The 25,769-nt window shown below is 34.5% G+C and overlaps 1 protein-coding gene across 6 annotated transcripts in view; it reads right to left on the reverse strand.

Annotated features, from left to right (window-relative positions):
• The window catches only part of LOC118200489 (sorting nexin lst-4-like), a 200,062-nt gene that overhangs the window by 144,202 nt on the left and 30,091 nt on the right, over positions 1–25,769 (reverse strand). For all 6 annotated transcript variants that reach the window (XM_085809564.1, XM_085809562.1, XM_085809563.1 and 3 more), the window contains 5 exons: positions 12,903–12,977; positions 12,598–12,750; positions 2,448–2,596; positions 1,691–1,781; positions 1,387–1,512 (listed from right to left, as the gene is read on the reverse strand). In XM_085809564.1, coding sequence (XP_085665690.1) covers positions 1,387–1,512; positions 1,691–1,781; positions 2,448–2,596; positions 12,598–12,750; positions 12,903–12,977 — 594 coding nt within the window. The remainder of the gene's footprint in view (positions 1–1,386; positions 1,513–1,690; positions 1,782–2,447; positions 2,597–12,597; positions 12,751–12,902; positions 12,978–25,769) is intronic.

Raw genomic sequence — 25,769 nt, forward strand, 5'->3', positions numbered from 1 at the left:
AGTCCCCTGCAGGAATACTGAGCCATGCTGCCTCTATAGACATCCATAATTGTGAAAGTGTTGATGGTGCAGGGTTTTGGGCACGAACTGACCTCTCAATGATGTCCCATAAATGTTCAATGGGATTCATGTCGGGCGATCTATGTGGCCAGATCATTCGCTGGAATTGTCCAGAATGTTCTTCTAACCAATCGCGAACAATTGTGGCCCGGTGAAGTGGCACATTGTCATCCATAAAAATCCCATCGTTGTTTGAGTACGTGAAGTCCATGAATGGCTGTAAGTGATCTCCAAGTAGGTGAAGGTATCCATTTGGAGTCAATGATTGGTTCAGTTGCACCAGAGGACTAAGTCCATGCCATGTAAAAACAGCCCAGACTATTATGGAACCACCACCAGCTTGAACAGTGCCTTGTTGACAACTTGGGTCCATGGCTTCGTGCTGTCTGCGCCACACTCGAACCCTACCATCAGCTCTTACGAACTGAAATCGTGACTCATCTGACCAAGCCACGATTTTCCATTCTTTTAGGGACCAACCGATATGCTCACGAGCCCACGAGAGTCGCTGCAGGCGATGTCGTGCTGTAAGTAAAGGCACTCGAGTCGGTCTTCTGCTGGCATAGCCCAAGGAAGAAAAATTTCACCACACTGTCTAATCAGACACGTCCCTCGTATGTCCCACATTGATTTCTGCAGTTATTTGACGCAGTGTTGCTTGTCTGTGAACATTGACAACTCTACGCAGACGTCGCTGGTCTCGGTCGTTAAGTGCAGGTGGTCGGCCACTGCGATGTCCATGGTGGGATGTTATGCCTGAAATTAGATACTCTCGGCACACCCTTGACACTGTGGATCTCGCGTGATCCGGAATGTTGAATTCCCTAACAATATCCGAAATGGAATGACCCATGCGTCTAGCTCCAACTACCATTCTGCATTCAAAGTCTGTTAATTCTCGTCATGCGGCCATAATCACGTCAAAGCCTCTTCACATGAATAACTTGAACACAAATGAAAGCCCTGCCAAAGCACTTCGCATTTATACATTTTCTACGCGATACTACTGCCATCTGTATATCTGCATATTGCTACCCCATGACTTTTGTCACTTCAGTGTATTTAACTGGTTAATTAACAGGCAGTTTCACTTAATTTTAACCTTATTTTTCTGTTAGAAAATGCACACCTTTTTTTTAAAAGAAAATAATGCTTAAATACGAGAGAAATACAATGCATATGTTTTCTGAAATTTAAATTTTTATTAAAACCGAAAATAATAATAGAAGGAAATAATAAATAATAATCAAATATATTAAAATATGACATTTTCTGAAGGAATTAGGTACAACGTATATATTTGAGGGCAATTATTGAAGGACTTACTGAAGGAGTGATCTGATATGCAATGTAACTTTTCAGACCTCTTAATTTGCTTTCTTTTTTTGGCTTAGAAACTGTACAGCTATAGGATTCACCAGATCTTGTCCAAGTTATTACTCCATCTTCTTCCTGATATATGCAAATCAAAATGGCAATCAGAAAAGCATAAATAAAGATTCCAGCAACTTAATTTCTTTTACATATGATTCACATTTATTTTATTTTGGAACTAAGAAACTGTCATGAAGGTATAAGATTCGAACTTTATGACAGATAAGCAAGTTTAATAATTAGAAAATAGTCATACTATGATTTCAACGTAATCTTCAGGTGATACATTAACACTTGTTTCCCCTAAAATAAACATTTCTCCACCAGATTTTACAAATGCGGAAAACCTGAAATATATACAAATGAATATGAACTTATACTACTGTAACATGGAAATACAATTCGCATTCAAATAATTAACAGTTTTGTTACATCAAATTCTAAAACCTAAATATCTGCAAACTGCACTAAAATATGCACATTCCTTAAGAAGTGACTGAAATTTAAAGAAAATTGATGCACTTAGAACTAAAGTTTTTAATTCAAACTGTTTTGATCATAGAAGCAGCAAGAACATGTTTTAAAAAAAAGAACACAATTTTCCAGTTTTAGGAAAGAATTAATGTGACGCAACTTGCATCTTGCTTAAAAGTAAACAGTCAGAAAGTGAGAGAAATTTTGATGTAAAAAACTTAAATTTTGTATTTTCCAAATCATTTTTTAAGTTGTTTCTCTTCCCCCCTAATATTTCAGGGTGCCTAGAATTACAGAAAAATACGATGAGAATGAATACAGTATAAACCAAGAAAAGAAATGAATAAAGCAATATACAGGTCCATACAATTAAAAAAGGAAATATAAATTTGATGACTTTTCCTTTTTGATTTAAAAACAAAAATCCAGAATTTCTGTTTAGTTTCTGAATTCAATTACAATAAGAGAAAGATTTAATTCATCCAAAAGGATAATTAAGCAGAAAAATGACTAAACTAAGAATTTCCACAAATTTTTACCGATTGAAACTTTTTTTAATGCCCAGCTTTCCACCTGCATCTCCTCGAGCAATAACAGTTAAGTCTCCAGTGCTGCTACTTTTCTTTTCCATTGAAGGAATTGAAAGAAAACCAGCTTGTGTATCTTTTCCAGTATCACTACCTTTCCCCTAAAATTAAGAAAAATTTACCTTTGAAGAAAATTTGAAGCTGCTAAACTTTTACAATACTTATATAATGTTTATATTATGTACTTTATTCATGTATACAAATTATGGGGACCATGGATAAGTAAAATCTATCACATACAATACATCCTAAATATAGAAAATGATAAAGAGTTTGACAAGGACGAAAAACAAAGTGATGATATCTATAATTTTTGTAACCAGTGCTAAATAAATTCCAAAATGGTCACAAATGGAAAAATAACTCTGTTATTCTTCAATTTATTCAATCAACTTTGAATGTTATACAATTCTATCTCAAAATATTACACATTAAATGTCCTTCATTCTTTTGGCATAGCTATTTTACTATTAAACTAGCATACCATAGACAAGTTTATTATTTAATATTTTAATACACATGTGAAAATTAAATTAATAAGCAAAACATATTAGAATAAGAATGTAATAAATAGTTTCAATGGGCTGGTTACAAATGCATTATATTAAGTTAACATTATTCACTATCGGGAGAACAAATATGTCTCCGCTTTACTTTATAAAAAATTGGGCATTTATTGTGAAAGAACGGTGCGTTATGTTTTATTCAAAGTACTGCTCATCACTAGCCATTCTTTTTCTCCTCTTCCTGGCAGCATGAGGATACCGTGTCAGAATAACACTGCATCTTTCGAGGCTATCCTAAAATCAACCCAATATTTGGTTATCTGCACATGATATGACACTCAGACAAGCCATCAAACCAGGTAGCCATCAATCAAAGCAAGAGTAATCAGAAGGAGCAATTCCTAGTGAATGCAGTGGGAGGGGAAAACTTCTCATTTCAGAGTTCCTGAGTAGGTTTTGACCGGCAGCGCAACATGTGGATAAGCATTATCATGCAGGAGACAAATTTTGTCATGTTTGGAGTAATAATGAGAGCATTTTTCTTCGAGTGCTTGACTCGGTTTTATCAACTGTGTTCGGTAGAGACCTCCAGATATGGTTTTGTTCAGTTTGAACATCTTATAACACGACTACAAGTTGATTCCACCATATACACATGATTTTTTCCCCCATAAATATTCAGCTTGGCTGTCAAAGTTGAAGCATGGCCAGGTGGGCTCCATGATTTCTTCTTTAGATTATCATACTGGATCCATTTTTCATCACAAGTGACTATACAATGAAAAAAAAAAATGCCTTCATTTATGTCTGGCAAACAGCAATTCACATGCAAAAAATCAGCGTTCTATGTTTCCTGGCTTCAGTTCATATAGAACCCGATTTCCTTGCTTCAGAATCATTCCATATTATATATATTGTTCGCAGTAAACAACGCGAAATTGCTTCTTGGGTCACTATAATGTAAGCGTAAGTTTCACTTGCGTTAGGCATGATTCTTCATCCAATAATGCTTCTGATGCTACACCTCTATATACTTTCATCTTTCTGCAACCCTCTTTGTCTTCAACATCAAATTAACCATTCTTAAACTTTTGAAACTACTCACAAAAAATTCTGTCACTTGAAGCAACCTCATATATGCTTCTACAACAATCGATTCACCTCAGCTGAAGATTTTTTCAAATTAAAGATGTAAATCAAAAGTTCTCACAAATGGCACACATTCAGCTCAAAACTCAATACTTTTGCACAAAAAAAATATATGATGTTAACACAAATCGCTAATATTTCACGGTTACATCATTAACAGATATCCAACCTTACACTGTGACGTTTTACAACAGACAAATTTAACCATAACTTACTGGTGGTGCAATTTTTGGTCAAATAGCAGAGATTTGTTTGTATTTCCAATATATTAATTTTAATTCAATATCATTACGTACCTTTTGAATGTTTTATAATACACAGTACAAAATTAAAGTCAAAATTAAAGAAAAAATTCACACTTGATACCTGTCTGAACAGTCTGATTTAGCCATTTTTGTTCATTCTGCCATTCAACTTCTACATCATCACCAAAATATAAAACATTACATTAATCTCATATCTTTATTTATTTTAAATATGCCAAATGTATCTTAACCCCTTTGCGCCGACTGTCACGTCGACGTGCCAGCAACGAACACACTCACTTCCCGGCCGATACGCCAGGCGTGCCAGAGCATTTTCCCGTTCACTACCAACTGCCACGTATTTGTGCCAGCGTCCTGGAACGTTTTTCAAACTATAATTTCTGCCACAAGATGGCACTGTATGTCCATATGGTTTCAGATACATGTACACTAGACCTTCTACTCGAAATGAGAGAAGCATGACTCACATACACGTGTTTTTGATTATATAAACAAAAAGGGGATATAAATGTTTCCGAATGGCGTGATTTATGACGTCTCTTTAAATCGCACGTGGTAGTTGTTTATTTAAGTAGAGAAGTTTTATTTGCGCTAAAGCGTTGGGTATTTTGGTTTGCAGTTCAGTTTTTAGAAAATAATTAGATCTTGTTAGACGTGAATTCTTTCTGTTTTCCGTTGCAATGTCGAAGCATCGAAAATGTTTAACAGAGCATGAAATAGCAGAAATGATGCAAAATATTTCAGATATTGATTCTGATATTCTGATATTGATTCTGAAAGATTAACTGAAAGACATTTTCCAAAACTTTGTTCAGAAGAGACTGATAAGTAAATGAGACGACGATGCTTCGTTTGCTCACATTCCCAGAAAAATCCTCCAAAACAGCAAATGAGTTATTACGAGTGCAAGGAATGTAATGTAGGACTGTGTGTAGATCCCTGTTTTCAAATTTTTCATACGGAAAGAAAATTTTAAATAATATATTTAGTTTTCAGATGTATAATGTTTAAGTCATAAAATGGTGAGTAATGAAAATAAAATGTGTAAAATATGCATTTAAACAAGAAATAAGGTAATTAAAGTATATAGTATAAAAATATCTATAAAGCATAAGCCGTTTAAATACTCTATAGAGCATTATTAAACAATGCGTTGATACTTCGGAAATTTCATGGATTTAGGCTTAGTAGAAAAAAGCCCCTGGCCATGGACAGACGCTCGCGTAAGACACTGCCAGCCTCAGCGATAAGCGTGCATTTGCGCTACCCGGCTCGAAGGGGTTAACAAACTTCATTATCAGTATGATTAAAAACTCTTTGCTACAATGAATCCTTCAAATGTACGTTATTTCTACCTAATTTCTGTCCCATAACACAAAATTAATTTCAGCACTAGAAAATCAACTTTTTGTGCATGTATATTTCCCCATGTTAAATCAGGCCATTCTTATGAAAGAAAAGACATTTTTTTCATAGTCTTACATTTTTGTGTTCTTATTGTTTGTTCTTCACAGCTGTCTCTTCATTGTAATTCTTGATGCATCCATTCTACACATTTTATTACCTCTTTACACAACTTGCACGTACATGATAATCCAAGATCGTTTAAAGAAGCGATCTTAAATTAAACTATTCTTAACTTAGACGTTATCTCAACAAGCTACAAAATTATAAGTAGCCAAACTAGTCACACCACCTAAAAACCAAACTTGAATTTGGGTACAAACACGCTACAGAAATTATCTAAAACAAATTTCAATTATCCATCCCTCTTTGGCTACTTGCTGGCCATCAAGAGACAGCTGATCGGTTGACCACAGAGAGATAGATTACACTATAGCTAATACATGTTTTTTTCGTATAGTTACTCAGAAAGCTTTTATTTATTAATTTTTTCCCATTTTAAAAAACAATACTCTTATTAAAATAATCGCAATCTCATTGCTATACAATTTCTCACTTTAGGAATTATGCAGCATTATTTGTTTTTATATTTCTTACAAGTAATAAAATTTCATTGTGTTGGGATGAGCATTTACTGAAAATTTCTCCACTTAAAGAAGCTAACTCATTATTAATTTCATCTGCTACTTATTGTAGAGACTATGTAAAAACTTGGCAATTGTGTAGGAATGAACAATTATCAAGACAGGGCGGTCTAGTGCTCGAATGGATATAAATGCTGAACTTTGGTAGTTTCATCCTGGATCAAATCCCAGTCAACAGACTGAGTGCATGGGTATTTTCTTGATTTTCCCTGTGTATAACATGAATAATTCAAGATACTTCCCCTTAGAAGTCAACCACGGAATTATTCCTCCATGTAGACAAATAGCTTTAGTGTTTTTGGCATAATTCAATAAATCTGAAATTACGATCCATCTGATAAGTTACAGCTTTCATCCTAACAGAAAGTATTACAATTGTATTCATTATACTTACTTGTGAGCTGAAATAAAAACAGTTTCATAATGTTTATTGCTTTTTTTCAACCCAAAGAAAGCCCAGAACAGCTATTATAGTCAGACTATTAGCCCTGAAGAACTATTAGTCTCAAAACGAGATTTTGCATTGAATCACTAAAAGTCTGCATCACTTTTCAAATTGCTGCCATCAAATATTATCACTCTGTATTTTATTTAAAGACATTAAGTAATGAAGAATTTGCATGAATGTATGCATGTTTTTTGCATTGTGAAAAACATAAAGATACCTAGAGCCATCAAATTTTGAATAAGGTAGTCCTCTAACCGAATACGGACATCTGGAAGGCCGAATTTTGAATTTTTTTTATTATGTACTAGCCGTTACATGGCAAGACTTCATCTGGCTTTTAAATGTACCGTAAAAAATGCCTAAAGGGAACACCAAACATTAAATTTAAAAACTGCACAAAATTCTACTCTGCAGAACAACTTTATAAAGGGAAAAAAAAAAAAAAAAAAAAAAACCCCACAAATTTCAATAAAAATGTATTATAAACAAACAAAAAATACAATGAAATAAGCAATATGCATTAATACAAATATTAATTATCCTAACAAATAAATCAAACAGCTTCCCATTGCCTTCTCTCAATGAATGTCCAGTATTCAAGAGCAACATTAAATTAAAAAACTATACAGAATTATTCCCCCTCATTTTTTCGAGTGACAACAACAGCGCTGATATCAGCAACAATGGCTGTGTGCCATTGTTGCTGATATAATGAGAGAGAATTATCGATTTGATGTGATTTCATCAAAAAACATAAAACTCATTCGAATTTTGAAAAAAATTGCTTCGAGGTACACTGGTGCTTGTCTAGATGCATCTATGTACCAAATTTTGTAGTCCTGGGTCTATTAGCCTACGCACAGCATGAGTGAAAGACACATGCACAGACAGACTCTTCCTTTTATATATGTAGAATACACTTTATTTCCCAAACAGAAAACTCATTGCTCAATTCTTAAAAAACACATTTAAGATCATTATTAGAAAATTTATACCATTCCTTGTCAGCACACTGTTCACAAAATTAACAGATCCGCAAAATTTACTACAGAACCTGTTTTAATGTCAGGAAACGAAAAATTAATAAATCTTCTATCACCACTTCAGTAATCTTGAAACGTTACTTTTATTAAATTATCCCCTCACCCCAAATTTTTTAGTAAACTAGATTTTTTGAAGACTTTCACATTCCTTAAAATCCTTAACATTGTGATTTTAATCTAATACTTTTCTTTCTTGAAGTGGAGCTTTGCACTATTTATATTCTGATTAACTGGTACTACATTTGTTCTCTTTTTTATTAATTTGCATACTTCAATGATGTACTTTTGGCAAATAGGCACGATTTTTGCTCCCAGTTATAAGAAAGACTCACTATTAAAATACACTACACTTTTATAAAATTGATGTAAATTAATTTTAATCTAATTAAAAGTAAGGCAGGTTAATTTAAAATAGGGTTTTAAGAGAAAGCTAAAATAAAATTCTTAAAAATTCTGCTCAGATAAAACTACCTTATGATGACTTATTAAATACTTAAGCATAATGTACTAATTTTAAAATCATTTGCAACAAAAATCAAAATATTTTTTCGTATTCAGCTAAACTGCATATTAATGCAGAAAGCATCTATCTCACTCTAAATTAGAAGTATAAATGTGTCTAGCAAAAAAAGCAAAATTTACCTCTTTTTACAATTACATATGCAAATCTCAAATAGAGGAAAGATGTTCCAAGAAATGCAGAGAATTGTTGTTTTCTGTTTCATGCAGAATATAAAAAATATCGATAATTCACGAAATTTATTCTTATAACAAAAGGAAATACTAGGAACTTTCTATAATTATAGTATATTATAATGGCATTTATTGTTTTAATATGAATAAGAGATGAAAGTCCTTAATTCACAAAGCTGGAACTTTTGCTTAAAATCCTTATGTGCAGCTTTAAGACCTTATTTCAGTATTTTAAAGCTGTAAAAATGTTCTCAAAATATATGAAATGTCATATATCCATCTCCATAGACATTTCCGTCATGCACACCATACTGGGTAACCCCAAAAAATATTTTCTGGCTCTATCCAGATAAGGTTACAAAGCAGAAAATGAGATGAATCATGATTGGCCTTTCAGGAGTACACAAGCATACAGTTCTTCAGCATTTAAAGTGTGGTACTGCTTTTAGAATCCCAGAAATGTTCTTTTGTGAGAAGAAATGATTAAGAACAGATCACTATCTTATGCTCTCACTGAATCCCTTTACACCACTTATTTCTATAAATATCCAAAATAAGAAGATAGCTCCAGAGACAGAAGTTTGACTGCTGACTATACACTGCAGTGATCATCTTGATTTGTAGCTCTCAGGTTAGTGCTCTGGAACTGTAGTCAAAGTATAATTTCAGCTATATTCATTCAGCTTGTCTACTTCAGTTTGAAAATATTCTGCTCCCAGTTTTTCTGCTGTTTACCTTTTAAAGACTTTAACAATGGTAAAAAAAAAATATCATTTTACAAAAAATAAAACTTCAGCTTCAGTTGTTGATTTTCACTGAGAGCTAATGTTTATAAAGGCAACTTGCTTAAAAATGAACCACATAATACCTTAATATTTATTTAAGTGAAGGCAATTTTCATTGAATACTGGAAATGAGTTACCCCCTTTCTTTTCCTTATTTACATAAATAAATAAAAACTTCACACAGATTACACTTTTATACACCTTCAAAACAATCCCTGTTTCTGCAAATTTAGTCTAGGATGACATTTAATGTCGTTAGTGCGATAGCAAAACTAATCTTTTTTTAATTATACTAGCTGATAACCGGCATTCATTGTAGCGCTACTTAAAGGAAAGAAAGTGTTTATGTTTTAATTCTGTTTATTGAAATGTTTTTGGATACACAATATTTTTTTTTCCATCTGGTGCAAGCAATTTCACATTTCTACCCACATAGCAACATTCCTGGTAATTCATTCTTAAATTTTAGGGCTGTGCAATACATTATAATTTATTCATCTTTCCAATGACCACACTTGATGAAGATTATAATTATAATTAGCATCATAATGGAATGCACCAAAATTTAAACCAGCATGCTGCATTCGTCTAGGTAAAAAAAGCAGTGCATACTTCAATATTTTCCAGTCTTGCTTCCTGTTGCTTGTTTGTTTCATACGAATGGGCTCGAGCAGTACACATACTCAAACATTTTCCAGTCTCGCTTCCCGTTGCCAGTTTGTTTCTGAAGCCTGTGGTGCCCTATTTTTATTGTGCTTAAGGTGCAAATCGAGCAATCGATTTTTGCTCTAGCTGCATAATTAATTTCAAAGAAAAAGTAACACTTTATGACTACTATTACAAATTCACTTTCAAAACCAAAGAAAATGCGCATGTTGCAATAACACACATGTGGATGTGTGCGTGTTACTGCATGAAAAATTAAATATTTTTGCTTTGCTGAACAATAACACACTTTGAAATATTTAAATTTGGGCAGTAATTAATATAATTACATTTTCTTGAGTGGAATAAATTTTTTTATATTGCCGAGTATTCTGATTAAATTTGAAACATATATATCTTATGCATTTGCAGAGTGGCAATGCAAAGCTTTCAGATCGCTGAGTTTTTAATCAGAAGTTCATTAAATTTGCATAAAATATATGTGTATTCAATTCTGGGGGGGGGGGAGTGGACGTCAACATTTCCCAGTACCCAGAAAAGAACTGTAGAAAGTTTGGTGACAATAACTGTAGTACTGAATCAGTGTATCTTGAACAAATACACAAATCCTTTCCAGTCCACACACACGATACACAAATCTTTTCCAAAGTCCTTTCCAGGAAGAGAGTTTTATTCAAAACTGAATGCATACATTTTTGTACTATTAAATACTATAGGGGGAAAATATTAATTTTTATCACATCAATGGAAATTTATTTCATGAAATACATTCAGTAATATTACTAGACTAGTGACATACAGTTACTAGATTATTTTAAATTGTACTTGTATTCATAACTATTAAATGATTAATGTAATCATAACCATTAGGTAATTAATGCATTCACAGCCATTTAATGTTCAATGCATTCACGATCATTATCATTCTAAAATATTCACAGCTATTACATAGTTACGAGGACAAGCAGGATTGAGAATGTCTAATGAATTTGTTTCACTCTTGAGGAATTTAACACTATAATTAAAATTTGCAAATCTGGTAGAATGCAGATTTCATGAAAACTATTTTCAGCAAATGGGATGAAATTATAACCTTTTTTCATTTAATTTTGCATTACAAAAGCTTTCCAGTGCATCAAAATTTTAAAGATTTATAAGAAAAGAAAATTAAGAATGCTGTTTTTTGCCCATGAAGACCTCCTATGAAGGGGCAGACAATTTACATACATGCCTTCTCTGGGATTCAAACCAGGGCCCTTCGGTACTGTAGTCAAAGTCACTACCCACGTTCCTGTCCGGGCAGCCAAGAATTACGAATCCAAATGCAGAATATATAATTTTCTATCATTTACCTTAGAATCATTATAGATATTAAAATACAGTCCAAAGTTTTTAATCCGGACTCGATGGGACTTCGGCGATTCTGGATTATAGATCATCAGTTTAAATCTGGTAAGATCGCATGCAGAAATTATAAAATTAAAAATATGAAACTGTAATTTATGAAATAAAGAGATATTATGATCTAAAGGGTATCAAAATTTACAAAAAAAAAAAAAAAAAAAAGCTTAATATTTGTTTATTTTATTAAACATTTCTTTCAACATGCGCATGCGTAAAGCATACATTGCACATAGTCGAAATTAGAAAATTGCAACCAGAAAACTATTTGATGTGTATTTGTGATATTTATAATGACGAGGAATTTGATTTAAATCATATGAAAGACGGAGTACATCGAGATGAAATACTACATTTAGTATGGAATTATAAGCCAAATAAAATAAAAACATCTGCCCTGAAGATAAGGATAGTGCTGACAGATCAACTTCCAGTTCATTGTGCGCTGCGATGTCAGTTCATTGTGCGTTCCCCCCGCCCCTCCGGCAGAGCAGCGTGAAATTGATAAACAGATTTTGGAATGGTTAGAGAAACAAAGGATATGTCTTTATCCTTTTTTTTTTTTTTTTTTTTTTTTTGCAGCAATTCCACTTTTAGTTTGATGGACATCGAAACATGATTTTGCTTTGTAGATCCTTTGGCAGCTCCAAAATCGGAAGTTCTTTCTGACATAATCGAAAGTTCAAGCTTACTTTTATAAAATTGCTCTAACAGTCTGCAAAAAATAATAAGCCGGATCCAATTAGAAGATTAAGGAACAACGTAATCTGCAACATTAACTGAAATAGATAATTAGATAATTTTAGCTTAGCTTATACCATCCGTTATACATTAAAAGCACATGCGTAAATGTATTATGCACATGCGTAAACGCATATGTGCATATGTAAACGTATTATGTGCATGTGTAAACGCATCATTTGCTACAAAATCATTTGTGTAAACGTATCATATGCTACAAACTTTCTGCGCATGCGTAAACGCATCATGCATTTATGCATGCACAGAAAGTTTGTAGCCTTGAGGTCCAGATAATAGATCATTCCGGATTAAAGACTTTTGACTGTACATCTTCAATCAAAGTTAATATTAGTTACCTGATTAGCACCAACATCTTCATCCCAGCTATCCTCCCAGTCTTGAGTTGTTTCATTCTCTTGCCTACTTAATACCTGCATATCATCAGCAGAGTATTCAGACGTACGAAGTGATGATTGCCCAGATCCATCAGATACAGAATTGTTTAGAATCTGTAAAATCATAACATTATTTTCAAACAGAATTAACGATTTTTGCATAAACACTTGAAAACATAAATAGTAACTTCTAAAATTATTTTTAACATTTGTGCCCACACATATAGTAATGGGAAAACTACAAAAATGCATAAAAATTCAGTTACCTCAACATATGTTGATGGAAATAAACCACAATCTCCATTACTATTTTTACCTTCCCACCAACCACCACCAACATCCTAAAAAACATAATACAAAATTACGTACAGCTGAAAAATAAAGCATATACATTCCTTTCACTGAATTGAAGTACCTGATAATCTTGGACAAAAGGTAAAAATATGTTATTATGAAACACATACACTTAAGCAATTAGAGAAGATTTGCTTGCTTCTGCACTCAGGTTTTGTGCATAACTAGTAATCAAAACTTAATGTTCAATAGTAGTTTTCAGGTTGCTATGCACACCAATACCAGCAGAAGTAAAACATTAATTTCTATGTTGTACTTAATAGAGCATACATTTACTGAATACCTTCTGATTATCCTCCCCGCAAAAATGGCAAAAAAAAAAGTATTCATGAAGCAAAGCAGTATGTCATCAAAATAGTTATATGGCAATCCAATGAAGCCATGTTTTTGCAATTCTCTGATGTTTCTTGAAGAGGAAAGAGATCACAAATTGTGCATACGGGAAGAACTACAGAGCAAAAAAAGATTTCTTTAAAAAGGTATTTTATTACCAATGTATCTTGCTTTTTTTTTAATTTTATTGATTGGTTCCTCTTGCCTAGAATTCTTAGCATGCCACTATTTTGAAAATGGCTGATGCTTTTGTGTATTTGCTTGATGTAAGATTAGTTACAATGAATTCGCTAATGCTAAACAAAGCCACCGAAAGTTAATGAGTTTTTGGTGGGAGTAACATAGTAACAGGTAACAAATTCACACATATTTATTTGAATTTATTGAAAATTCTTAATTAAAAAGTTTAATTATTGCAAAAATGTACGAAATGAACAACAGAACTTTGTACTCACAGAAATTTATTGAAAATACATTACATGGCTTTGTTTGAAAGTCTGCAAGCAGTTTTTTTTTTATCTGTATATTGAAGTCACTGATTTTAAGTCCTTCACTGTCAACAACAGGTATCATGATTTTTTTTTTTTTTTTTTTTAATTGGGAGATTTATTTTACTGCATCTGTGTAGTTTTATTTTGTTCCACATTTCATACAGCTCTTCTGCATCTTGCTCAACGCTTTCCAAGCTATTTTTGTTAAAGCTCACATCATCAACTACAGTTGAATTAAGACTTTACCTCATCATCATTGTCTTCAGTACACAAGTTTTTATCGGTATTTAAATATTTTTTCATTCAAGCACTGCCACTGATTATGAAAAGTTCATGCATTTCATTTTCATCGATAAGTAGTTCATTTTCATCAGTAAGTAGTATTTTCACTGTAGTATCACATTTCAGAGTAGTATTTTCACTGAAGGCAATCGAAACCGGAATTTCAAAGCCTCCTTTCTTAAAACAGTACTGAAAACAACTTTGTGATATCGACTTAACAGCTTTTGTTATCCACTGAATGGCATTCAATACATTAATGCATTTTGCAAGCTGATTATTGTTTCTGCAAGCAGCTTGACAAAGAGCATGCCATAAACAAACAATTTCTGTAATGAACATTGATGATACTAATTATAACTTGGTGACAAGCTGTAATACTGATGTTGCATTTATCTGGGGATTTGATAGGCGGGCTAGCAAATTTTCAAGAAATGGCAAAATCTTCCTATTTCTTCTGGACACTGTTTTATCAAGGGCAAGCAACCATTCTGACATTATGCTTTGCATCAGGCATGATTTTTTTTTTATTGTGATGCCATTCCTATTTTTTCTAGACTGATTCATCAAGGACAAGCAACCATTCTGACATCACGCATGATTTTTTGTGATGCCACTGGACAGATCAAAGCTTTTAGATGGATGCATTTGAAGCATCCCGGTTTTTGTGGTCTTTTCAATTACAAGTTACCGTTCAAACTCATCTTCCATGTTACATGCATCACAGTGAGATGCTTTCTTACAGCTCACCACAGCATTTTTCTCCTTTGAAGCATAGAGTTTTATTAGGCAAAATTCCATAAAATAATACAGTTTCATCTGCATTGCAGATGATTTTAGCCTCATATTCTTCACAGATTTCACTTAGCTTTTTTATCCAGTCTGTTACATGTTGTATACCTACAGATTTCTATCCACTACAAATTCTCTTAAAAGTAATGTTATGTCTTTGCTTAAATTTGTCTATCCAAGCATTTGATACTTACGTTCTGTAGTCCCAGACTTTCCAAAATTTTTGCCTTTTGTTGCAATAATACTTCACTCACAGGAATATTGTTTGTGCTTACAGAACAAAGCCAACTGAACACTTATGTATCAATTTAACATGCATCAGTTTTTCTAAATTTTACTGTTTTGGAATCTTCACTTGAATTAGTAATCCATAATATTTTTATTTCTTCTCCACCTTTCAGCATGACTTACTTGATTTCAACTCATTCTAAATTTCTCCCTTATATCCATCAAACTAAGCTTTTCAATTTCTGCAACATGAATTACATCAACTTTTTGTTTTAATGTTAAATTTTTCCTCTTTGTAGAAATGCTAGGCAACATAAAAATAAAACAAAAGTACAAAACTACACAGTTTTTGCTTCCTAGTCCTAACAACAACTAAAAATGATAGTTTTCACTCTATTCACATTGTGAGATTCCAGTGCCTTGGCAGGTGGTCCAGTCATCTCACCACCTTTGCTCTTCCACTGGTCCTTGCCTTGAATTGCCTTAAAACTTGCTAACAGTGTTTCCTTTCCTATAGTGAGAACTGTAGCAAGAACTGGATTTTGAATTCTATGAATGGGACATATCTTTTTTTTTATTGCACCACAATTTGCTTCTTCCCAACATACTGTTCCCCTTTTCCTTACTGAAAAGCAGTTTTCAAGAGAGAGATTAACTTTTTACTTTATTGTTCTTTATCACAAAACTGTAGTGTTCCCTTTTTCCCTTCTGAAAGTAGTTTTCAAGAGATGGATTAACTTTTTATTTTACTGTTCCCTTATTGCAAAACTATCTGTCACTGAGCAAAAACTCGCCTTCGATACTGTGGGAGAGTATTTTTATTCCGACGAGAAAATTTGCATGCAGTATCCACGTTTGCTGCACTGTACCCACATGCACTCATTGCAGTGCAAGTACAAAGACGTGAACTCTTTGCTGAGCGACTCACTTTGCACCCATACTTCACTGTTCCTACTTGTTCATGGTAGACATTTGGCATTGGCTTATCATTATGTATTTAGTTTTGTGTTTATCTTTCACTTCTAAATAAAATTGATTTTATAGTTTACCTTCTTCAACCTTCCTTTAATGTCTACCTTAAGTCTTCAACCTTCCTTTAACGAACCTTCTGACAAGTTTGGAGTATTGTGATGAAAACCATTGCCACATTTGGTGACCAAAGAAGAATGCTGCAGTTATGTGTGGCCATAGTGAAGTCCTCGAAGAAGGTGAATATTGGGATTGCATGGCAGCAGTATCTGTGCAAATGATTCTGTTCTGGAGCTGCAAATCAGGAATATTTCAGTGAAAGTACTTATTACTTAGTACGTCAGTGCTGCTATTGGACATTTTTCACGGGTTATCCTGTGTTTGAATGCAAGTAGGACTTCAGGAGTTGACTTTTCTTCCACATTAATGTATACAGTATTCTTTTATGTGGTTAAAATTTTATATTTTCATTGATGAGCACTTTTATTTCAGTGAATGTCCCTAATAGGTATGGATGTGTGATAGGTTTCCTATCCTTTTACGTTATGTTTTGGTATTAATATTTGTAACACTTAGTTGTAGAAAGTTGTTTATGTTTCATAATGAAAATTCCGCTGATGACACTGCAGCTGAGAATGCAGTGGCTACACATGTGACGCATGTTTCAGTAAAATTACCGCCTTTTTGGAAAACAAACCCTACCCTAAGGTTTGCCAGAATGGAATCACAGTTTTCCCTTTCCAACATAACTTTGGATTTAACAAAATTTCACCATGTTGTTGCTGCAGCAGAGTCTAATATATTTAATTCCATTTGCAATAACATTTTAAAATCTCCCTTTACTGGAAAATATGATGCCCTAAACAGTCTCGGATCTAAGGGGGGGGACAAGACGGGGACTGTGCCCTGAACATCAACTTCTGGGGGCAGCAAATTCAAAAGCAGTGCTGGATAGTATTTGGAATGTTGTCAAAATTTGATACAACATTAGTAGTTTCAAAGCCAGGTTTAAAAACTCTGAAATATTTATAATTAATTACTCGGAAACCTTTTTATGGAACAAGCAGTTAAAAGCAAGCTAAGTACAGCCGAATATGACTCTGAAGACAAGACCAGAGAGAGGAATAGAAGGACTCCAGGCGTCACTCGGAAGGTCAGACGAACCTGTCCCTCCACCAACCCAACATGTAATTTTATTACAAAGGTACTCCGTAAACGCCTTGGTCTTTGGTCCTTGTAAGCGATGCCTAGAGTCCCTCTGTTATCCTTTTGCTAGGCGGGGATATTCAAATAAGAAACAGAATGATAGTATAGAGGTGCCTCGTTTTCATGCCGCAGCCTCTTGAGAAATAAATGGAGAAGCATTGTACTCTTTCCTGACACACAATACAAATTAACCTTGGACCAATTTGGACCATTGAAATAATTCAAATTAATGTTCGTAGAGAATATACAATAGAAATGAAGTAAGGCATTTTGATTTTTTGCAGCCAGTCAGCAATTTAGGTTTTAAAAATGCGTTTATTATTTTTATAGCTTTTAAAGCTTTTTTAGTTTGGAGGTTTTTTTTTTTTTTTTTTTTTTTTTGTCATTCCCTTTTAATGTGCGTGCTTCTGGTATTCCTCACCATATTTAGCAAGACACAACCATTCAGCTAGCGCGCACATCTGCGACATGGCCCTACGACTGCTGAGTGTAATTACATCAATTTTTAGCTTTATTTATTAAGGCAAATTATATTGTATATTATTGAGGGTAAAAGAAATCATAAGAGAGTCCAAAAACTCTCAGGGGCAGCATATACAAAAAGAACAAAAGATAGGATCGAACAGAGAAAACAAATTGCAACTAAAATGAAAAAAATCACACAAAAGGCAAACCGTCAGACCCTGCCGTAACTTCTGATGGTGCCGAGATTCTAAAGGATATTGTTATTTCTTGAAATTTGCATGACCAAGATGAAGAATCTTCATCTATCATCCTCAGACTACATTTCAGCAACTGAGAGAACAACCTTCTTAATCGACCTCAAATGAACATCTAGAGGACATGAAATTAGGATATAAAGTACTTTCTCACTTAGATGCGTGTGGGCAGCAGAAAAAAGACTTAAAAACTTTAATTTGTTGGACCCAGGTAGTTGGCCAATCACAGAAAAAATGAACGATCAGCAACGATCTTTCTTAAGCAGTTAAGCTGTATTGTTAGCCAAAAAACATCCAGAAAACATAGACCCTTAGGTTCACTGAATACGATGGAAAACATATGACATCTTCATTGTAGCTCAGAACATTAGCAAATAATGAAAAGATTAAAAGATCTTGGCTTATATATTCTGAAACTAAAAATTCAATTTTTGTAAAACCTGTGAGATTTACCAGAAACATGCCACTGCCACTACATCAGCATTATGTACTAAGGGTTCATTAATTGGGAAAAAGTTTCCAAAGGTTAACGAAGCATCTGAAATCTACAGAGAGTGCATGATTAATTGAAAATTTGACTACAACAAATGAAATGGTGTCAAAGCATTAATCATGACATTAAATGACTATATCACATAGAGAATGAAGAATGGAGAGAGATCCTACAGATAGTCATGGATGCTGTATTGTATCTTTCAAAAAAACTGTCTTTCTGTGGGTCTGATGAAACCCCTAGCAGTCTGCTCATAAAGTGTTCTTGGCCTAGTCAAGGCAATTTTTTGAATTTAATGACTCTGCTAACCAAACATAACTCTTAAATACCAATTAGAACACCTAAAAAAGGGGCAAGTGTCATATTTAACAAAGATAATTCAAAATGAAATTACTGATATAATGGCAAAAACAGTTTGCAATGGCATTTTAAATGATATTAAAGCCAAATATTATGCAATAAAGTTTGATTGCATTCCAGATGTGTCTCATACAGAACAAATGAGCCAGGTGATTCTATACGTAAAAAATATATGGTGATATATGCGAAATAAAGTAGAGCTTTACTGATTTCATAGAAGTTAGTGGAAAGACAGAAGAATGTATTTCTCAAGGGATTGTGGAAAAACTGACACTTGATGATTATGATATTGGACAATGCCGTGGTCAATCAGACAATAATAGATCTAATATGGCCTTTACTTATAAAGGAGTACAAGCCAGGATTACAGAAATGAACAAACTGGCCGAATATGTGTGATGTTTGGCTCATTCCTTGAATCTTGTCGTTGTGCATTCTGCCTCATGTTGCCCCGAAGCAGTTAACCTATTTAGAATTATCCAGAAGATATTTAGCTTTTTTGTTGGATCCACTATTCAATGGGATATTACGAAAAGATGTACAGAAAACCAACTGAAAAGGAAGCAGCCAGACAAGATGGTCGGCAAAATATGTGGCTGTGAAAGGCCTTCTAACGAATTTACCAGAAGTAGTAATATCCATGAAGGAAATAAATTATTTTTCTCTTAGTGCGGAATCAAAGTACAGAACAGGACATCTGCTACATGTAAAAAGTTTTGAATTTATTATCAACCTGACAATTTGGGCTAACGTTCTTCGAGAAATCAATCCTATAAATATCAAAATTCAAAAGGAAGATATTATTCTAGCGCGTTTTGTTGCATTAATGGAAGGTCTGACCAAAACTTTGTAAAAAAATGAGAAATTTTTTTATCGAATATTGGATTGAAGAAGCTAAAGCAGCAACCGAAAAAATTAAGGTTGAACCTATTCTGACAAATAAACAAATTCCAAAGTGCAAAAAGCAATTTGATGAACTGTGCAAGGACAAATCACTAACACTTCATCCTTTTCAGTTATTTTCTAATGCAATGAAAATTGTATTCGATCGAATCTTATCAAAAATTAAAACAAGGGTAAACAGCACTACTACACTAAGTTTAAATTTCACATTTCACAATGGTCGTGAAATATTGAATGTGTCAACTGAAGAATTGCAAGCGAGATCTAAACGAGTTCTGCCAGGAATTTGCCATTTTTATAAAACAAGCCCCAATATTATTTGTCAACATAAAAAAGGCTACAGCTCTCTATCTCTTGCAACATACCTACACCTATGATTTTCAGGATGCCTTTTACAATATTTGTACAGCTTTGCAAATTTACTCTATGCTTCCAACTACATACGCAAGCTGTGAGCAAAGTTTTAGCAAATTAAAACTTATTAAAAACTATCTGTGATCATAGATGAGCTAGGGACATTTATAAAGTCTTGCAATTCCGGCTATCGAAAATCAAACAGCACATCAAGTTAATTATGACGATGCCATAGATTTATTTGCAGAACAAAAGGCTCACAGAGTAAAATTTTAATCCTGTAATATTTTAAGCACGTTAGGTAAGAACTTAAAATTATTAACGAAATAAGAATTATGAAAAGAAGTACAAATACTAACCTTTTCCTTTCAGCAATAGCCCGTATTGTTGTTATGTATAGTTAAAGAAAGTTAATTATGTAATTAATCAGCTCATCTATTGTCCCAACTTATATAATCTATTGTTCGTAACAAAAGGTTATTTTTATTATGAATGTATATTTGACTGAACGTTGGGACTTACTTATTTAAGTATGTTACTTAAAAAAAGGAATTTAATTATTCATTGCATTAGTGATTTGTAACTTATATACATTTGTTTAAGCTATTATTAGTAATGTGCCATTACTATTTTTCGTACTATTTTGAACTGCTTTAGTATTTAGTACTGAATTACTTTCTATTAGTATGGCTTGTTATTGTTGCAAATATTACAAAACTGCATATTTCAGAAAAAACGTAAATTTGATTATTACAGTACAAAAATAGTCTTTTGTGTGAATATGTAGATATTTTTTACGTTATTGGGCTATGTGAGGATGATAGTAGAGTTCTTAAGTAGCCTACTTAAAGGCATTACAGTGAAATGGAATTTTAAAGTACCAGGTTAAAGTTGGTGTTAATTTAGAGAAATTGGTGTGTTAATTATTGAATTCATTTCTGATTTGTAACTTGTATATAATTGTTTAAGATATTAATTAGTAATGCGTCATTTCTATTTTTTGTACTATGCTGAACTGCTTTAGCACAGTCAAAAGTCGTTAATCCAGACTCGTCGGGACTTCGGCGATTCCGGATTATAGATCATCAGTTTAAATCTGGTAAGATGGCATGCAGAAATAATAAAATTAAAAATATAAAACCGTAATTTATGAAATAAAGAACAATTATGATCTAAAGGATATCAAAATTTACAAAAAGAAAAAGCTTAATATTCATTTATTTATTAACTTTATTAAACATTTCTTCCAATGTAAGTTGTTTAAGTTGCTTCGTCTCATGTGATAATACTTTCTCTTTAATTCTATTAAACAGACATAATTTCTTGTTTAGTTACAAAGTTCCGCTGTTGAAGTCCTATAATTGCTGTGTTGTGAATACCGACTAATTTGTCAATCGAAATATTTTCGTTTTCAATAACCTCTGGGTCACTTTCTTCACTATTGGAAGCGAATTACAATGACGAGGAACTTGATTTAAATCATATCAAAGACGGAGTACATCGAGATCAAATACTACATTTAGTAACGAATTATAAGCTATATAAAATAAAAACATCTGCCCTGAAGATAAGGATAGTGCTGACAGATCAACTTCCAATTCATTGCGCGCCTCAGCGTGAAATTGATAAACAGATTTCGGATTTCAAAAGATACTTCCGCTTTGTAGATCTTTTACATATTAGTAAATATATATTGGAAATTCTATTTGACATAATCAAAAGTTCAAGCTTACTTTTATAAAATTGCTCTAACAGTCTGCAAAAAATAATAAGCCGGAACCAATTCGAAGATTAAGGAACAACGCAATCTGCAACATTAGCTGAATTAGATAATTTTAGCTTAGCTTATACCATCCGTTACGCATTAAACGTGCATGCGCACACACATATTTGCAGCCGTAAAGGTCTTACACGCACTCGTAAATGCCTATGTGCATGCGTGAACGCGACACATGCACAGAAAGTTTGTAGCTTTGAGGTCCGGATTATAGATCATTTCGGATTATGGGTGTCCAAATTAACGACTTTTGACTGTATATAGTACTCAGTCACTTTCCATTAGTCCGGCTAGTTATTGTTGCAAATATTGCAAAATTGCGTATTTCAGAGAAAATGTAAATTTGATTATTACAGTACGAAAATAGTCTTTTGTGCAAATATATAATTAATTATTATGTTATTGGGCTTTGTGACGACGATAGTAGAGTTCTTGAGTAGGCTACATGAAAGTGCTATTGTGAAAGGAATTTTTAATGTGCTACATTAAAGCTACTGTTAGTATCAAGAAACTGGTAAACAATTATTCAATCCATTCCATTAGTAATATGTAATTTGCTTATATTTGTTTAAATGAAATTTTTTATTATTTAGTAATGTGTGATTCCCATTTTTGAACTGTGCTGAACTATTTTAGTATTTAGTACTGAATCATTTTCTATTAGTACCATTTATTAGTATGAATGGGTATTGTTGCAAATATTTAAAAAAAACCCTATTTCAGGGAAACTGTAAATTTGATTATTTCAGTGCAACGGAGAAGCAACTGCATTAGGAGGGTTCGCAGGGGTTTTTAATTAAGTAACTTTTGGTACGCATGTCAGGCTACCAGTGGCTGAGGCCACTGGTAGTTCGCTCATGGGTTTAGAATCCTACGAATTAACTGGCTGCATGGGTGTTTCCATTGTTTCGCTCATGCATAACTTGCATATGAGCCAATTACTCTTAGAAAGTTCTCAGCAAAGGCATCTGTCCTCTTAGGCAGAGAGCTCTCTTATGCTTTGCCATAAGTAAAGAAACTAAATCATTTGTTATGTGTATTTCTTTCATAACAAAAATGACATATAAAGAATTTCTTACTATAAAATGGATTTTACATATTACCTCAAATCCTACCTATTTCTATGTTTATTTAAAAAATTAAAATTTGTTCAAGAAATTTAAAGGAAGATCAGCAAGGGCGGCAGTTTTAAGTTTTTGCCCTGCCTATGAAAAATGCTACATCCAGCACTGGCCCTAAAACAAAGATTAATTTAAGTGCATTCTGACAGTGACGCGTCGGAAATTCATACTCTGCTGCACGGTTTAGAGCTTGGCAATCAACACCCTTCGCAGGTATTGACTCATATACGCACTTTAGCAGGTGAGACCATAGGTGAACCCTTCTTAAGATCTTTGTGGCTTGCAAGGCTTCCTAATAGTACACAATCCACTTTAGCTACTTTTGATAAAGATGATTTGAGTAAATTGGCTCTGGTTGCTGATAAGAATACTGAGCTTGCATCTCATTCTCATGTGAATATGGCTATTGTGACCCTTGAGCCAAGTGAATCTGCTACTACTCGGTTGGAACTCCAAGTAGCACAAATGACTACACAAGTCAGTGAGTTAATCTGTACCTTGGGACGTAATTCTCCCCGTGTTAAGCTTAAATTTTGGCATTTGAACCGGTCACGCAAATGTACACTGCTCAACATTAAAAATGCAACACCAAGAAGGAGTGGTCAGAAATTTATGCAAATTTTAGAATAGATGCACATCACTGAGTTATGGGAATGATGTGAAATGCGCAGCTCTCTGACGCACGTGAAGTAAGATATAAGGGCAGGAACGTGCAGATTGGGCAATATTCGTGTCGTAATTTCTGCCAGACGAATTATCGAAGAAAGTTGGGTTTTGTCCCGGAGGATACATGTAATAGGACAGAATGCCAGGTCGCCGTTAACGAAGGCACTTCCAGCAGATACACGGTTTTACAAGGGGTATGGTGATTGGACTGAGAAGGGCGGGTTGATCCTTACGTCATGTCGCAGCTGATACCCACATAGATGCAAGCACGGTGCATCGGCTATGGCGAACATGGTTGCAACAAGGAAATGTGGGAAGAAGGGGTGCAGATGCAGCCAGAGTGACGTCAGCATGCGCGGATCGATGCATCCGCCAGCAAGCTGTGGGGGTCCCGCAAGTCACTCATACAGCAATTCTGCAGCATGTGCAAGATAGCCTGGATGTTCCCGTGTCGACCAGAACCATTTCCCGTCGATTGGTTGAACATGGTTTGCACTCACGGTGTCCGTTAAGAAGACTGCCATTGACCCCACAGCAATGAAGACAACGTTTAGAATGGTGCCGGACTGAAGCGATGTGGATATAACAGAATGGCGAAACATCCTATTCTCAGATGAGTCACGCTTCTGTTTATCCAGTGACAGTCGCTGCATATGTGTGTGGCGTCGACGTGGAGACAGATCTAACCCGGCATTAACTGTGGAACGCCCCACCGCGCGACAACGTGACATAATGGTTTGGGGCGCTATTGTCTATGATTCCAGGTCACCTCTAGTTCGTATTCAGGGCACTACGACGGCTCAACGATACCTGGATAATGTACTGCGGCCGGTGGTAACCCCTACCTTCAGAGGCTGCCTAATGTAGAATGATAATGCAGCAAGATAATGCCCGACCACACACAGCTCACATCTGCCAACATGCTCTGCAAGGTATACAGATGCTTCCCTGGCCACCGTACTCTCAAGACAACGTTTAGAATGGTGCCGGACTGGAGCGATATGGATATGACAGAATGGCGAAACGTCCTATTCTCAGATGAGTCACGCTTCTGTTTATCCAGTGACAGTCGCTGCATATGTGTGTGGCGTCGACGTGGAGACAGATCTAACCCGGCATTAACTGTGGAACGCCCCACCACACGACAACGTGGCATAATGGTTTGGGGCGCTATTGTCTATGATTCCAGGTCACCTCTAGTTCGTATTCAGGGCACTACGACAGCTCAACGATACCTGGATAATGTACTGCGGCCGGTGGTAATCCCTACCTTCAGAGGCTGCCTAATGTAGGATGATAATGCCCGACCACACACAGCTCGCATCTGCCAACATGCTCTGCAAGGTATACAGATGCTTCCCTGGCCACCGTACTCTCCTGACCTGTCACCAATTGAACGTGTGGGATGTGATTGGACGTTGGTTGCAGACTCTGCCCCTGCCTCGTTCAGAAGACGAACTGTGGCAAATGGTTGAAAGGGAATGGAGAGCCATCCCTCAAGACACCATCCGCACTCTTATTGACTCTATGCCTAGACGTATTTCTTCGTGCATCACTGTCAGCCGTGGTCCTACATCCTACTGAGCCGACACCGTTCTCGCTCTGTATTCTGACTATCATTTTAAAATAAAGATCACTTATTGCTGCTTGCTGTCTGTCTTTTTTCCAAATTTCATCACTTTCTGACCACTCCTTCTGAGTGTTGCATTTTCAATGTCGAGCAGTGTGTACTAACCATTATAAAGAGCATACAAACGAGCTTTGCTTTTATCATGTAAAGTTTGGGGAACACGCAAGGAAATGTCAGTCTCTGTATTTCTTTCAAGATAGTGAATCATATATGCTCGTCCAAACGCTTTTCAAAAATAAAATATTTAATTGATCTGATGTGTCGGTATTACCATAGTATGCTCTGCGTTCTAGGCCTTCCAAAAATTTGGTTTCATTTGCCACCAATGAAACTAAAGTTCCCACATTTGGTACTAAACACCTTACTCTGAATTTAAATTTACTTCGTACCTTTACCTGGTTATTTGTCATTGCAGATGTAAATCAGCCAATCTTAGGCGTAGATTTTTTAAAAAAGTA

Source organism: Stegodyphus dumicola, chromosome X2, assembly GCF_044657685.1.
Source record: "Stegodyphus dumicola isolate Sdum_Otavi_A_Nest chromosome X2, ASM4465768v1".
Classification (NCBI taxonomy): Eukaryota; Metazoa; Arthropoda; class Arachnida; order Araneae; family Eresidae; genus Stegodyphus; species Stegodyphus dumicola.